At 39.4% G+C, this 14,925-nt stretch overlaps 1 protein-coding gene across 2 annotated transcripts in view; it reads left to right on the top strand.

Annotated features, from left to right (window-relative positions):
• Window positions 1-9,875, top strand: part of tubgcp2 (tubulin gamma complex associated protein 2) — a 119,699-nt gene extending 109,824 nt beyond the window's left edge. For both annotated transcript variants that reach the window (XM_002940307.5, XM_012967068.3), the window contains 3 exons: window positions 3,090-3,218; window positions 3,286-3,449; window positions 9,224-9,875. In XM_002940307.5, coding sequence (XP_002940353.2) covers window positions 3,090-3,218; window positions 3,286-3,449; window positions 9,224-9,335 — 405 coding nt within the window. In that variant the 3' untranslated portion in view covers window positions 9,336-9,875. The remainder of the gene's footprint in view (window positions 1-3,089; window positions 3,219-3,285; window positions 3,450-9,223) is intronic.
• The last annotated feature ends 5,050 nt before the right edge of the window (window positions 9,876-14,925 follow it).

Here is a 14,925-nt window from a genome sequence, read left to right as displayed (position 1 = left end):
CCCAAGAGGCTAGATTTGGGTGGAAAGTCTTACAGGCTGTGTTGTGTACAAAATAAAAATTCAGCATCAGTCTTGGTCCCTCCATTCCTTTCTAGCTTTGGTAGTTCTCATGTTGGTGATTGTTGCCATGGGTGGCTTGGGAAATAAACAAATTTATTTTACTTCCCATAATTTCTATTTCCAAGTCACCTTGCATGGCAGCATTCACCAACCTCCCCCCCTTCCGAGGCTAGGATACAGAGACGAATGGGGCAGGTGGTGGGGGGCAGTCTTATAGGATAATTATGTTAACCCTTTCCTGTCCAGTGACCTCTGGGGCGGGAAAAACTCATGTTGGTGAATGCTGCCATGGAAGGTGACTTGGAAAAGGGAAAATTGTATCATACTTACCGTGATTTTCCTTTCCTGGGAGTACTCCATATCAGCATGTTCCCATCCCTTATGCAATGGTAGTCTTAAAGCTCGTAACAAAGACGCCATAGAGGGGGTGGGGGTGGCTTTTAAAGCTTTGGGGAGGATCCTTCTGATGGGGCATGGGGGTGGGGATATCCCAGATAGTGCTGATATGGAGTACGACCAGGGAAATAGAAATTACGGTTAGTAAAATACATTTCTCTATTTGTTTGAAATTATTTGTCCCTAATAAAGCCATGCTGATTACTACATATAATAATATTCTCCAGAGTATGATGTAGAATTGGATCCCATAACAAATCTTTAAACAACTTCCCACCTTAGATGTCAAATTTACAGAACTATATTTGCCAAGTTGAATACCATATCCTGTGTCAGCCATTATTTTAGCAGAGCTACACATACTTGAACTTGAGTGTGTTTTATAACTACGATTATTCTATTGTATACATTAGGGAAAATAATCAATTTACCATATATGCTTTTTCAGAGTTCCCTTAAAAGGACATGTCAACCCCAAAAATTATTTTTGCCTAATAAAATAAAATATGATTCTAAGCAACTTTGCAAAATACATTCATTATATACAGTATTTGTAATGTGTTTTTAGTTATTTGTATATTAAAAGCAGTGTCTGACAGTCCTTTTCTATACTCTGCCCTGGTGGCTCTGGGGTTTGAAACAATGTAACACAAGCCAGCAGATTTTACAGACCTGTCCTGCTGGAGGAGCCTGGCACTTGCAACATTGTTTTAAAAGTAAGAACCAGGAGTTCAGCAAATGCTGTTTTCTATAGCAATTACATTTTCAAACAACTTTTAAAGCACTAATATTTTTTAATAAGTTGTTATATTGAAAAGTTGCTTAGAATTATGTTTTCTTTTATTAGGCAAAAATATATTTTGGGGGTTGACTTGTCCTTTAACAAAAATATTTCCATCTCAACCTTCTTATTTCAGTCTATATACCTAAAAACATTTTGGCAATAGACTTTAAGAAGCAATTTGTTTCTTACTTACTATCTTGGCCTTTTTGATAGGAGCACAGCTACCATGAGGTAAGTTGAGAAACTTTACTCAGGCAGCAGTGCCCCACAAGTTAACAGGGGTGACAAAAAGCTACTCCTGGAACTTTAGGAGCTGGAATTACGGCTCTCTGCGTTAGTGATCCAACACCCTTCCCCCTGCGTTACCTTCCTCAGAGCTCCTGAAGGTAACTGCAGGGGTGGCAAAGGAAAAGCCACCTCAGTTTGGCCAGGGGCTTATAAAACCCCTGCTTCTTGACTGATGTCTTACAACACTTGCAGAATTTATACGTCTTAAAAGAATACATAGAAATTACTTTTTCTTCATTCATCTGGTTTTCCAAATAGGGTAGTTCTTATATTTTTCTTAGGGGATATATTTAAAACAGTAATGGTTTGATATCACTTGAAATGTCAGCCATTTTTTTTGTGTTTAAGATGAAAACATCATGTCCCAATATGTATGTTATAATAATAGGTTTAAGGTGCTAAAGTTTGCTGTTCTGAAATGTTCTCATCTTTGTTGACCCAATCTATGTATGTTTTTTTACAACAAGGATTAAATGATATACATGTATGGGACCTGTTATCAAGAATATTCTGAACCTGGGGTTTTCCAGATAAGGGATCTTTCTGTAATTTGCATTGCATACCTCAAGTCTACTAAAAAATAATTTAAACATTAATTGAAGCCAAAGAACTAATTATAACTTGGTTGGGATAAAGTACAATGTGCTGTTCTATTATTACAGAGTATAAAAAGCAAATTATTTTTAAAAACTTGAATTATTTGATTAATATGAAGGCTTTCTGGATAACAGATCCCATACTTTTGATATTATGGTTGCTATTACCTAAGTGTTTAAGTACTAATAAATTTGTAATTTGCTCTGGGTTGTTATAAATCACTTTATCCATTATAGCATAATTTCTGGTCAGGTCCTCGACAATCTGTGACATAACATTTTCATGCATCACATTTATTAACTTGTTCCCATTAGTGTTGCTGGTAAATAAAAAATCCTTCATTGTTATGACTTTCCTCAAACTATAGCATCCTTTACTGTTTGCAACTTACAAGTAACTTGCCTATATCCTTACCCATTATGAAAAGTTCAACACATCATTATTTTCTACAACTTTTTCCTTTATGTTCATCAGTTTCTATTTCCCCTATCCCTCTGAAACAAAAAATAGCTGTCTATATGTACATCCCAGTCATTATTTATTTCCTAGTATTTATATAGCACAGTGGGGAAATGTTATTTAGTAGTCAGTTAACCTGCCTGTATGTTCCTGGAGTGTGAGAAGGAAAGCATAGTACCCCACAGACATGGGGAGAACATTCAAATGCTTTGCAGATAGTTCGCAAGCCAGAATTGTGTCCATTTTACCAGCTAAGATTTTTGTGAATCAGTAAACACATTTCATTTCCATATCATTTTTTTTAGAGATTTCATGCCTATTTACAGTTTATATCTGTGTTAGTCATACTTATTTATTATTTCTGTTGTGTACCCACTTATATAACCAAAGATAAAAAATGTCTGGCTGGTTTATAAAATTAAATAGATATCAGGGCAGCATGAGGGAAATTGGGCATATATTTTAATAAGTTCCGGTGACATTTTTTTTTTTTTTACCACCTTAGAGATTTACACAGAGCATGCAGGTACAGACAGAAATGGAAAATCTTACTTTGGAACATGGAACTATGATGGGTCCCCCTACACAATGTGAAAGAACAGAAGAAGCCTTGAAAAAGAAGCTCACCTCAAAGGTAAGGAACAGAGAAAACCAGAAAATCAGAGATTAATCTTCCACTAATGCTAATTTTATTCTCATAGTACTTTGAAGAACACATTGATGCATTCCCTTCTTCATTTGGATTTGAATCTACTATAAACAACTTTGACATCAATTTCTCAGCCCATCTCATGGACCTGTTGGACAAATTGAGCATGTATAGCACGAGTGATTGTGAGCATAGCATGATAAACATAATATACAGGTAAGCGTATACACGTACTGAAAACAAAAACTTTATACCTAATTTTACAGCAATAAATGCAGCATTTTGTGTCATATGGTAGCAGTAGAAATTCAGAGTTGTAAAGTTTGCTTGTAGCCAAATCCTTGGCTTCTACTTATGTTAGTGTATGGCAATTTAAAAGAAATGAAGAATACTGGTGTTATTGTATTAGTTCAGCCAGTATGGATAGAGATGCATGATGTATAGTTTAGCTTGTCTGGTGCAAGGTGTGCCAAATATGTGCATCTCTTGGTCTAGTCCTGTTTTTCATTTATTTTGGTCAATTTGTATGTACAATGTGTTGTATATACACAGATGCAGAAAGCAAGTTTTTACCTTTTGGCTTGCCATGTCCAGACACCATATTTGAGTGTTAAATCCTGCCCCTAGATGGTGCTAGAGTGCAAAGAGCAGAGCAATAGAAAAAGCCATAGACCATGCACTTCCTGCTCCAATTAAAATCACTCCGCACAGTAGACAACTCTTTGACCTTCATAAGGGAAGTGAGGAGGGAGAAAAATGAATTTGAGCGTCTGTATCTAGAGGTCAGGTTGAAAAAGACCATCAAGTTCTACCTATCCAAAGTAACACCAATGCACCTATAAGAAGGAAACCATGCCAATGCATAGTCTGCAACAGTAAATAATTGTATAAATTGTAATGGGCAACAGGAATTTATTTGCTGTTAAATAATTTTCATCTACAATAGCCATAGCTGGAGCTAGAGTAGCAATAGTACAAGAAGCCTTAGCTATTCTCAGGTAACCAAGCATAGGCCCATTTACTATGTCTACATACAAAGTAGTATGGAGACATAAAAGTTATTAGGCCATCATTAAACATAGATCCAGACGCGTTTCTTTCAATTCCTGCACCATAGATCATTCGATCTTAGATTCAGTAAATGAAATAAATTTATTTTGTTAATAAACCTGATTGTTTAAAATTACTATTGGTTTTATTTAATCCTTCTTCTGAAGGGTAATTCATGTGTTTACTTGCTTGTTGTTGGGCCTGTAGGAGTATGCTAAGACCAATCATTAATTTTCAATTATCTCCAATACTTTTAACTGCTTCTTATAACAGTTATATTATCAGTTTTTGGTGTATCCACAGAAATCTGGAAAGCTATCATAGGTAGTCCTTTTGAGTTTGTTGGTCTTATGCCACAAACCCAGCATTTTGTTTGATTAGCCTCTTCAGCTATCCTTTTCATCAATGTGATCTAAAGTTTTGGTTCTTCATAAAAGTGACTTTTACTTGTTAGTAAGGTCTATCAGACTCAGGATTAGTACAAGTAGTAGTAGAACATGATTATCAGGTATGTTTGCCTTTTTACAGTGAGAAACATGTACCCATATATCTTTGCCATTAAGTTTTACTGAAGTAAATCCCTATTACACTTGTAGTGGATGTTTTTACCAATACCCTGTCCATGGGGATAGGCATGCTATAGCGCTGCTTTAAACCCATTCATAGGCATGCCCCCCAACGCTGCCGACAGATCCAGGGAAGCCGAATCAACCCCCTTCAGGCACGCAGCTACGCTACCTGGGGGACCTTATAAAAAAAAGAAAATCTCCGCTGCAATCATGCAAGTTCGGCAGCCCGGAGGGAAATCAATAAAGTACGGTGCTTAAAGTTCCACTCAGCACAGGAAGTTACAGTGCCACTAATACAGAGCCGCATCTACAGAACAAAACGGCAGACTCAGAGTAGCTGGGGCAAGCCTAGGGTACCACATAACTCGGGAAGGCAAGTTAGTTCAGAGCACAGCAGTCTTGACAGACGGCTTAACGCTCAGTTTGCTTCTTCTCTTCATACTATCCCTTTTGCGCATTTTCTCTCTTATCTCTTCTTATTACTCAAATGCCTAACATGACATCAGACCCATCCACATAACTGCAAAGTCAGAAACAAGAGCCAAATTCACAGCAAAACTTGGTTCTAACAACCAAGCAAAAGACCCAGGGCCAAACAACCAGTGCAGAATGCCAAGAAGGGCAAGAATGACACTAAACAGGCCAAAGAGCCAACATTTTTACAGATACCTGAATGGTTCCAGCCCTTTCAGGCATCCCTGCTGACCATGTTCGCCTCCATAGAAAAACTTGCAAATCTGCAAGTACAACAGGCTCCTTCTACCTCAAAAGCAACATCCCTAGGAGGAGGACATTGATCCTTCCTCAGGAGAGGATGAAGCAGCCTTATCAGAGGACAAAAGTGACTGGGAGGACTCAGAAGCACCCCCACAAGTGTCAGAGACCACACAAAAATCTCAAACAGAGGAGGTACAGGCATTACTCTCAGATATGTTCCAGACTTTAGGTATCCAGGAAGAACACAAGGAAACCAAAACACTGGTTTTTCGGTACCACACTAAAGAAACAAAAGAATTTCCCGGTACATGAGAATCCCTAAGCTGGATGCCCTGGAAGGTGCAAAGTGCACCACAATACTCCTTGAGGATGGCATGTCATTTAAAGACCCCATGGATCACAAAGCAGAAAATCTACTGTAGAACATATTCTCTACCGTGGCAACGGCCTTCAAACCTACCATAGCATCAGCATGCGTAGCTCGGACCATGGTACTGTAGTTGGAAGAGGCCTTAGCCACCCCCTTACAAACAGAGCCTAACAGAGAGCTGATCTCAAAAAATCTTAAATGCAGTACACTTTCTGTGTGATGCCTCCATGGACATGCTCCAATTAGTAGCCAAAGCATCGACCCTCTCCGTAAGTGCCAGATACGCTCTATGTTTAAAAACATGGAGTGCTGACCAAGCTTCCAAAAAGAATCTCTTTGCACTCCCATTCTTGGGTACCTCCCTCTTTGGAACTGAGTTAGATTCACTGATCAATAAGATCTTAGGAAAAAGTAACTTTCTCCCTCAGGATAAGAAACCCAGGACATCATATACACAAACAAAGTTGAAAGTTCGAAAGGTGATCAACACAACACAACATTCCTACAATTCAAACCTACCAAGGGCTCTCAAGACAAACAGGATCAATGAAACCTCAGCCCCTTTCGGAACAGAGGAGGCTGTCGGCAGATGCCTACTGAACTTCCGGGGGACCTGGCTACATCATACCTCGGATACATGGATCCACAACATCGTCTTGGAAGGCTACAGCCTACAGTTTCAGAATACATTCCCAATGTGCTTCCTACTTTCAAAGATCCCAGCATCTGCCACAAGAAGAGAAGCATTAATGGGCACAGTGAGACAGTTGCTTCAATCCAACACAGGTGTTCTTAAACCTCTTCCTAATCCCCTAGAAGGATGGATCCTTGTGCCTGGTACTGGATCTCAAGAGACTCAACACATATCTCCAAGTTCATTCCTTCAAAATGGAGTCTCTGAGATCAGTCATCTCAAATGTGGAAAGAGGAGATTTTTTCACTTCCATATTCCACCTGAAGGACGCGTACCTTCACGTCCCAATCCACGTAAACCACCAACAGTATCTCAGATTCGCTATTGGAGAACAACACTACCAATTCCAAGCACTACCATTCGGACTAGCAACAGTCCCCTGGGTATTCACAAATATGATGGAAGCACTAGTAGCACATATGAGACAACAATACCTCTGCATAATACCCTACCTAGACAATATTTTGGTCAATATTTGGCCTATCTGCCTCCATGACAGACACACAGCGATGCATACAAGTACTAGAGGAGCATCCATCCAAATCAAGTACAGTTTGATTCCTTCCAACACAGTGTTCCTAACAGCAGAAAAACGAATCAACCTAATGACCGCAGCGAAAGAGTCAGCAAATCAGCCAAGAATAAGAGTCAGAAGCTGCATGAGACTTCTAGGATTGATGACCTCTTCTATAGAGACAGTGTCCTTTGCTCAATTTCATATGAGGACTCAGCAATTAGAGTTCATAAGAAAAGGGCATCAAGTCCATCACAATCTTGAAACCTCCATCACTCTGTCACAGGACTCAAGAGATTCTCTGCGGTGGTGGTGCAAGGAACAGAAAGCTCTGTTCCATCCAGACCTGGCACATCGTGACCACAGGCACCAGCCTCTCTGGATGGGGAGGTGTATATGCTCACAGGAACGTACAAGGACTATGGTCAACTCAGGAAACCAAACTTCACATCAACATTCTAGAGCTCAGAGCCGTAGCACTCACACTAAAACACTGGAAAGTATTCTTAAGGGGCCAGCCGGTAAAAATCAAGCCAGACAACAAAACTGCTTTTGCATATATCAATCACCAGGGCGTCACATACAGCAAAATGGCATGGAGAGAAGTCTCGAAGATCCTCTCTTGGGCAATGATTGCCAGGACAACTGAACAACGAGGCAGACTTCCTAAGCCGAAATACATTAGACCCTGGGGAATGGTCTCTAAATAAGGAAGTATTCCATCAACTTACAGCCCAATAGGGCATTCCACAAGTAGACCTCATGGCAACAAAGTTCAACTACCAAGTACCACAGTACTACTCCAGATACCGAGACCCCCAAGCCATGGCAATTGAGGAGACTTCAGCTGTTTCAGACAACAGCAGTAGTCATAACACCCTTCTGGCCCTGCCAGAAGGGTGTTATATTTCTGCAGTCGATTTCTTACAGTCTCAATAGCCTCTGTGGTAGGTATACATGTGTCCAGTGTAGCGAGGAGTGCACAGACCTTTACATTGGTGAGACAAAGCAACTGCTCTCCAAGAGAATGGCTCAGCATAGGAGGGCGATAACTACAGGCCAGGACTCTGCTGTATTTCTACACCTAAAAGACAAGGGACACTCCTTTGAAAATAGCAACTTCCAAATTTTGGACAAAGAAGACCGCTGGTTTGAAAGAGGTGTAAAAGAGGCCATTCATGTCAAAGTGGAGAAGCCATCCCTAAACAGAGGCGGGGGACTTCGACACCATCTGTCTGCTACATACAATGCTGTTCTAACATCTGTACCCCAGCAGTTTCAGAACTCTTCACACATCCATTCATGCAACTCTAACACCTGCTTTGAAGAGTTGCATGATACTTTGGTAATCCTTTCAAAGTAACTCCACAGCATTCACATCTCTGTGAGTTTCAGATGTCACCTTTCTGAAGAGTTACAAAGTGCCATTGTGATTGGATTAGTGGAAGAGTATATATGCTGAGGACTTCCCATACCAGTCAGTTGAACTGAAGAAGCTGCTCCGGTGAGTAGTGAAACATCTTCAATGATTAGCAAACAAGTCCAGTTGCTTTAAATTTATTTATACTAGATATACCATGACCTGGATGAATGAAAATCTTCATAGACATGCCGTTCCTAGTTGCCATATCATCACACGGAGTTCCCAGCCCTCTATGGACTACCTTACTACTGTACTTCTCACAGCTTATCAGATTGCTGTGCTAATGGAAACTGATAGGGGAGGGGTTAATACCAGGAAGGGGAGTCTCAGCAGACTCCTCCTGATTCTTTAGTATCCATCCTACCTCCTAGACAGAAGATGGTATTAACCAAGGGTGCCCTGTGCTGCCATGATGGGACTATGAGAAAAGGATTTAACAGTGAGTGAAACAAATCCCCTTTATAGATAATGGATGTGTACAGAGGATTTTTTTGTATTTGTGGTCACAACCTAGTGACAGTGATGGGGCACATCTACCTAAAATTAAGGGTGCCAGCGTGCACAAATTGTCCCTTGTACACTTGTACTTTAATTTTATTTTTTGATTGCACTGTATCTCAAAATATTCACAATTTAAATTTTACTCCCCATAGGCTGGACTTTAATGGATTCTACACAGAACGACTGAAACAGCTGTCTTCTGAGAGAAACCAAAAATCATCACCACTTTTAGGACCTGCACAACATGCTGTATCTACAAAGTGAAAGCTTGTCAAACAAAGACAGTGTGGGGTTTCTTCTGTCTATGAATTCTAGTGATGGTATTCTCACATGTTCTTCATTGTCATTTTTTGTTCCTTTACTTTTTGTTTTATCGACCAACTATCATAAAGCTTAAGTAGACAGGTATACTGAAGATAGAATTGTGGATGGAATATTAGGACATTTTTTGTCTCCAAATCTGACTTAAAACCCACTGTATTAAACTGGTTTACATGTCTGTTCATTACCAACTTGATGAAGGCAAAAAACTGTACCCAGTAACTATGTAGAAGCAGTAAATAATATCTACTCTGGTTGACATCATACAAGCTAGGACTTGCATTGTTGCAGATTGTGTAATGGACATACAAAATTTATGAGGATTTTAGTTTCTATGCTTATGCATTTTAGATGAAGGGATACTTGCAAAAAAAATATTACTTTCTCGATGATTAACATCGTGCACCCAGACCCCAAGGAATAAATATACAGTGATAAATGAATATTATAATAGAATTATTAAACTCGCCAGTTCAACATTAATGTTTTATTTTAATGTGCTAAAAAGCAATATTTAAACTCAATGGCGTTGTTACGCCAATGCACAAACACTGGCAGACTCAGCTGATTTCACATAGATTTTTTCTTTTAAGTTTCCCATACTCCGTTTCAACTGAGAAACCTCTTGCTCACCTTGATGCATTGCATCACTATGTTAGCGTAATTACTTAAACATAATACCACAACTGATGAGGTACCATACTCCACTTAATGATGCAGTGACACATTCTTGTGAGAATTGCTGGTGACATATTGAAAATGCTTTGTAATTCAACCACATATTGTAGCTACCAAAGCATTTGCATTGGGAAAAGGCAAATTTAGCACAATGAAACACAACCATTCTCTAACACAGTCTCTCTCTCAATCACCGTATCATGTGACATCCACCTCTTCCCATGGATGCCTATATTCTCAGCCTCAGGGCAGCTTGCAAACAAAGATGTAATTATCTTGCATGTTTTTTTGTTTTTTTTTGGCATGTGGGAGGAAACCTAAGAAGACACTGGACTATTTGACCCACTGGCCTGCAAGTTAAACTACCCTTTGAAAACTTACTTATATTTGCTGCAGTGTTGCTTGTTAAGATCCATGTCTTATTTAGCCTTAAATTAGCTTTGCTGAGGCAAAGTGAAAAAGAATGTAGTATGCATATGTGTAGCATTTACTCTGTTTCAGGAGCATTATATATGAGGCAGTCAGTGGGGTAATATAAACCCTATTGTGAGAAATAGGAAAAAAGGGAGACTGATCATGAGTAAACATAGGAATACCAGTTCTAGATGGGCTGATCTTTCTACAAGTTGGGAGACAAGCCCCTTTAGAAGTAATGAGAAGGAGGCAGGTTGTGGTTATTGGGGATTTTGATTATAAGGGAATGAACATGGGAGAGGCGTTGGGGGGGGGGGGGGGTGAATGATGATATCTTGCGAGGACTTCTAACTGTTAATAAATCCTGTTCAAATAAATCTATATAATAGTAGCTACGGCCCTAACTCAGACAAGTTAACTCAGAAACCAAAATCTCCCACACCTTTTTACACCTCTGTGGCCAATGGAAACCCTAAGATATATTTTGTATTGGGAGTGCCCTAAGATTTTGCAATTTTGGACTAAAATACTCACCTACATCGACACCTCTGGGATTGCCAAATATTCGGACACCTGCATTTTGCCTGCTGGGACACACTGGTCTTTCCTTGTCCTCCAGTGACAGACTGTGCCTTTCTCTACATTTTGCTAAAAAAGCTATTTTGTTGACCTTGAAATCCACCTACTTTAGGTTTCTGGATATATCTGAATATTGATACTCTTCCAAGCCAAAACTTGACTTCATGTGACATGAGGATGCTGAGCCAAGTTAGCAAAAGTATTGGGATCGGTGGCTGGCTGAACCAACATAAAGTGCATTCTTTATATATGGCCAAATACCCTTCATGAAGAGTTTTATCTGTTATTGTAATTCATATCTCTGAGACAGGAATACCAATTACCATCAAATTTCTTTCTCTACACTCTCTTTCCCACTACTTTTCACTACTTTCTCTTTTTAATGTCTCTCCTTATTCTTTCTTAATTAAAATTCAAATAAGATATATTCAATATTATACTAATGTAAAAATCAGACAAATTGGTTTATATGCTTGCAAATGAATGGAGCTTTGTGGCAAAATTAGAGAGGTAGTGTTAATTGAATGTACAGAAAATGTAAGCTATAACTGCTAATAATAAGACTGGGCTGTAAATTTAGATTACTATATCCTTTATACGGACCACAGAGGAATTTATACAGCTAAAGTAGTTTGTTATATGTAAAACCAAGTACTAAAGAAATTGTCAAGCATAGCACTGGGAGATTTGTGCTAGACTAAAGATTACTTAGAAAATTCATAGTACAAACCTCACAGTATAAGTGAGGCCTAGTTACTTTCACAAATAGAAAAAGCTTTACAACTAGGTCAAGTTGTAATTATGGCTTTATGAAAGACAGGTCATGTCAGACCAATTTAATTGCTTTTTATGATGAGGTTAGCAGGGGGTTAGATTGGGGATGTAGTAAATGTGATTTATTTGGATTTTGCCAAAGCATTTGATACTGTTTCCCACAAACAACTGCTTTCTAAACTAAGGTCTATTGGTCTTAGTGAAGTCGTTTGCACATGGATAGAAAACTGGCTACATAATTGGGTACAGAGGGTGGTTGTTAATGGTACATTCTCTACTTGGAGTAAGGTTCTCCGTGGGGTCCCTCAGGGTTCTGTACTGGGTCTACTTTTGTTTAACTTGTTCTGAAATGACTTAGGGGAGGGTATTATAAGGAATGTGTCAGTGTTTGCAGATGATACAAAACTCTGCAGACCAGTCCGTTCTATCCAGGATGGGGCATCCTTGCAGAAAGATCTTGAAAAACTGGCAATCTGGGAAGCTAAGTGGCAGATGAGATTTAATGTGGATAAATGTACGGTCATGCACCTGGGATGTAAAAATATGCAAGCCACTCCAATACCCCTAATGGAACTGCACTAGGCAAATCCATAATGGAGAAGGACCTTGGAGTCCTTGTATATAATAAACTTGGCTGTAGCAAGCAATGCCAGGCAGCAGCTTCTAGGGCTAACAAGGTTTTGAGCTGTATTAAAAGGGGCATAGATTCACGGGAGGAGGGTGCGGTAAGAGTGCCGGTCCCATCTATTATATGCTGTTCAGTTTTGGTCTTCAGTGCTCAAACGGGACATTATTGAATTAGAGAGGGTCCAGAGAAGGGCAACTAAGCTGCTAAAGGGTATGCAATGTCTCCGTTATGAAGAAAGACTGGCCAAGTTGGGTCTGTTTACGCTGGAGAAGAGGCGCTTAAGAGGTGACATGATGACTATGTATAAATATATAAGGGGATCATATAATAACCTCTCTAATGCTTTATTTACCAGTAGGTCCTTCCAACTGACATAAGGGCACCCACTCCGTTTAGAAGGGAGTTTTTCGTTTTTAATATTTGGAAAGGATTTTTTACTGTGAGAGCTGTGAAGTTGTGGCATTCCCTCTCCGAATCATTCGTACTGGCTGATACATTATATAGCTTTAAGAAGGGGCTGGAAGGCTTTTTAGCAAGTGAGGGAATACAGGGTTATGGGAGATAGCTCTTAGTACAAGTTGATCCAGGGACTGGTCCAATTGCCATGTTGGAGTCAAGAAGGAATTTTTTCCCTTTTGCGGCAAACTAGAGAGGCCTCAGGTTTTTTGCCTTCCTCTGGATCACCTAGCAGTTCGGCAGGTTATATATAGGCATTATAGTAGAACATGATGGACGTATGTCTTTTTTCAACCTAACTTACTATGTTACTATGTATAATTTTAATTATCCAGATGTTGTTTTATTGAAGGAATTCTGTCTTGATTTTTATGGTGTAGTTTTTATTTCTGAATTACACTTTTTTACATAGCAAATAATTCACTCTAACATTTAAAATGTTATTCTTGAACCAACAAATGTGTTTAGTTGTAATATTGGTGTGTAGGCTTTCAGGTAACCTATTGTTTCTCCTACTTCTATGTAACTGGTGGAGTCTCAAGCCGGACTTTGATTATTTATGAGTGCTATTCTGATAGTGGCTATTCCATGTATAATACCTCCAGAACTCATAGCAGAATAAAACAGTGGCTGTTTCATTTAGTAAGAAAAAAAAGTGTACAACAAAAGCAGCTGCAGGCTGGAGGTACACAGTGAAATGATCCTGCTCAAACAAACACTCAGACTCCCTTCCCTTAGTGCTCCCTGCTCTATGCTGCTGCTGCTTTTACTTTACTGATAAAAGATCATAAGATGACATAACAGCTCTGCACTACAGCCAGGCCATCATGTTCTGTTTTAAACTTTCGGGCCTAGAAGTTTGAAACTGAAGGAGCGAGCAAGAAGAGCTATCCATCACAATTCTCTTAGGCTGAGAGACGAATACCAGAGCTAGGTATCAGAATACCAGATCGCTGCCTTACCTACCAAGAAGCAGGAGCGAGTGCCGCATCACAGATAGGGGGATGGTTTTCTGAAGCGGTGATTGGCTACATTTGATTCCCACTTGTAGCCAATGATAAAGCACATTACTTGACAGGGTTTGTTTCCAGACTGGGTGCTGCCTGTCAGTACACAGGGAATTTTAAACTTTATTTCAGCTGCCGGGGACAGTCCATGGGGAAATTTTTAACGGAGCAGGAGGTCTTGAAATGGGGCCTGTCCCCATGGTACGGGGACGAATAGTAAGTATAATATATCTACTCTCTTATCTATATTGCCAGAGGCTCATTTACCATGGCAGAGTTGGAGAGAGAGGACAACCTTGCTATGTGCCCCTTTTTAGTTGATACAGTTTGGATAGCGTGCCATTTACTCTTAGCCTGGCTGTTGGGGATTGGTACAAGAGTTTGATCCAGGTGATAAATCACTGCCCTAGACCAAAGCAGCAAAGGACATTCCAAAGTTCTCAGTAGAATCAAAGGCCTTCACCATGTCCAAGGAGCCTGTTACCTTTATCCTGGTATGAAAGTTATACATTTGTATGAAGTCTGGGTAGGTTAATATTGGTTGATCTAAACTGATCACTAATGAGCTCTGAGCAGCGAGAAGCCAATTGCCTTTGTGTCTTTATACAAAATAAATAATAAAGTGGTCAAGTTCCATTTCCCTTTGTAAAAGGATTCCGAATGTTGGAATATATCCAGAATGCTTCTATTCATTCCTATGGGATTTTTCTTGCTACCTGCTGTAGCTTAGTTGCAAATATTAGTATACAGTATTTACATCTGTGTTTAGTGTCATACTTATCTTTTAATATTATATTTCCCCTTATATTTTAAAATCACCTCTGAAAAAGATCAATATGTAATAACTGATGACTTTTTCTTCAGCTTCTAGGCTAAAATTAGGAATGTCTCTTCATTTTCACACAGGAAACAGTCATACTATTGATTGACAGCCAGTACACTTTGAGGCCCCTGTTTTCACACCATTCTCCTTAACTCTCTTTCTAACTTAAATTTT

This window comes from Xenopus tropicalis, chromosome 7, assembly GCF_000004195.4.
Source record: "Xenopus tropicalis strain Nigerian chromosome 7, UCB_Xtro_10.0, whole genome shotgun sequence".
Taxonomy (NCBI): domain Eukaryota; kingdom Metazoa; phylum Chordata; class Amphibia; order Anura; family Pipidae; genus Xenopus; species Xenopus tropicalis.
This window is presented reverse-complemented; position numbering and strand designations above follow the sequence as displayed.